Source organism: Nothobranchius furzeri, chromosome 4 (genome assembly GCF_043380555.1).
Source record: "Nothobranchius furzeri strain GRZ-AD chromosome 4, NfurGRZ-RIMD1, whole genome shotgun sequence".
Taxonomy (NCBI): Eukaryota; Metazoa; Chordata; class Actinopteri; order Cyprinodontiformes; family Nothobranchiidae; genus Nothobranchius; species Nothobranchius furzeri.
In genome coordinates this window covers 65,071,917-65,074,198 of record NC_091744.1, presented here as the reverse complement: position 1 = coordinate 65,074,198, position 2,282 = coordinate 65,071,917, and the positions used below count along the sequence as shown (strand labels likewise).

Genomic DNA, 2,282 nt, shown 5'->3' with positions numbered 1-2,282 from the left:
TGCCTCAGCCAAATGGTCACACTGCCCTGCTGTTTGTCGATGCTTGTGCGCGCGCGCGTGTGTGTGTGTGTGTGTGTGTGTGTGTGTGTGTGTGTGTGTGTGTGTGTGTGCATAGGATCACATCCTTTTAAGCCAGTGATGTGACTTGAGTCCAGCTTTAATAAAATGATAAACTCCTGTTATGTCAAAGCATGAAAGCTGCAGCTCACATATGGAAAGAATGCCAGTTGTGCAAAGTGCACGAGTGCACCTAATCCTCTACATCAAATCCATGACAGGTTTTCCAGCAGACCAAAACTCTGTCCAGATTTTCTGTGTGACACAGAGATGAGGCCTCCTCCTCCTCCTGCAGCACATTTACCATAAAAACAACTTATGTGAACAACTCTCCACAGCTTTCATTAAATTCTGACTGATAGAAATCAGAGAGAACTGGCTTCAACTTCAACTTCCTTCAACATAAAGCTGTACACAACTAAAGGTTTGGCCACTTCTTCCGGTTGAGTTTCACTTTTTACATCGTCTTTCACTCTGCATTCCTCTTTCCTCAAAACCAGACGCTTCTTCCTGCTCCTGACCCACTGTTCATTAATAGTGTGTTTAAGACCATTTTACAACTTCTCCTGACTCTTTTATAGGTTTTCAACACTCTAAAGGATTCTTATTGTGTTGTATATTTTTGCTGCAGAACATCTTGAAGTTATATCAGAACACATCTTGTGACATGAAAAGGTCAAAGTGCAGTTTAAAAAGAGGACCAGTGATTACTTGATGTATTGTCTTGTTTTGTCTGCTAAACACACACAAATAATAATAATAATACATTTTATTTCAACAGTGCCTTTCTGAACACTCAAGGACACTTTACAGAGATAAAATACACAACAATAAAAGATAAAACAGCATAAAACAAACAGACAGAATGGAGCAAAGAGATTAACTATTGGAATGCTAGACGGAACATGTGGGTTTTGAGTCTGGTTTTAAAGAGAGTGAGGGAATCAATGTTACGGAGGTCAGGAGGGAGTGAGTTCCAGAGCTGGGGAGCAGAGCGACTGAAGGCCCTGCTCCCCATAGTGACCAGACGGAAAGGTGGGACAGAGAGGTGGATGGAGGAGGAGGACCTGAGGGAACAGGTGGAGGTTGAAGGATGAAGGAGGTCTGAGAGGTACGGGGGAGCTAGGTTATGGATAGCTTTGAATGTATATAGCAGAATTTTGAATTGGATTCTGGAAGTGACTGGGAGCCAGTGGAGCTGCTGAAGAACAGGGGTGATGTGGTGGAAGGAGGGAGTTCTGGAAATGATGCGGGCTGCCGAGTTCTGGAGAAGTTGGAGTTTATGGAGGGATTTGTGAGGAAGACCGAAGAGAAGAGCGTTGCAGTAGTCAATACGGGAAGTGATGAGGCTGTGGACAAGGAAAATACAGTTTTTCACATGTTTTATTTCTCTTTCATGCTGCTGAAGACTCACTGCAGCTCTCTGATCCAACGACCGTCATGGCCCATGTGTCAGACCCTTACATCTTCACCTCTGACACCTTACCCAGCGACCCCCGCTTCCTCCCACCGCTGGCGAACGGGCTTCTGGGCTGGAGGGTGTACAACAACATCATGCACATGGGTGGTGTTTATAATGGGGAGGGTGGACATTGCCACAGAGCTGATGTACCATGTCCTCTAGCAGTGATGATGGAGACAGTAGATCCTGCCAAGCATATCTACACTCTGGACACCAACACAGGTATTTTCCTCAGATCAGGGGACTTTTCATAAAATATAGATGATTTTTATTTAGGTTTTTTTGTTCCCTTCATAATTTCCAGGTATTTTCACCCACACGCTGAGCTCAGCCAGCATGACTGCATCCCAGTCTTTGTACTCCCACCGGTTCTACCCCAACGTGATGGTGATGGAGGTCCTGTTGGTGCGTCAGGTGACTTCGGAGGAGCCAGTTACAGTTACCCTTGACAGCTCGTTCACTCCTCAGAGCAAAGACATCATTTTTGAGTCTGGTCCGGACTACAGAGGTGGAAAGTAAGATTGAAAGCATTTCGTATGGATGTGTGTGTTCAAACTTATTAAAACATCTAGACACCTGTCCTCACAGACATATTCAAGGACAGACAACCACGGCTGAATTCCCAGGAGGATCCTGTCCCACGGTGCACCTCATCTGGACTCCTGTACCCCCCACGCTCACGCTGCTACCTGAGCAAACCAAGGCTCGCTGGGGCTTCATCCTGGTTGTGGCCAACACGATGGACACTGCACAAGCCAGTTAC

General features: G+C 45.8%; 1 protein-coding gene across 1 annotated transcript in view; it reads left to right on the top strand.

Moving 5' to 3' along the window:
• The first annotated feature begins 344 nt into the window (after positions 1-344).
• Positions 345-2,282, top strand: part of pgghg (protein-glucosylgalactosylhydroxylysine glucosidase) — a 10,075-nt gene continuing 8,137 nt past the window's right edge. The window contains exons 1-4 of the mRNA XM_015964304.3: positions 345-481; positions 1,466-1,741; positions 1,824-2,034; positions 2,108-2,282. The exon at positions 2,108-2,282 is cut by the window's right edge and continues 261 nt beyond it. Of these exons, the coding sequence (XP_015819790.1) occupies positions 1,498-1,741; positions 1,824-2,034; positions 2,108-2,282 (630 nt within the window). The 5' untranslated portion in view covers positions 345-481; positions 1,466-1,497. The remainder of the gene's footprint in view (positions 482-1,465; positions 1,742-1,823; positions 2,035-2,107) is intronic.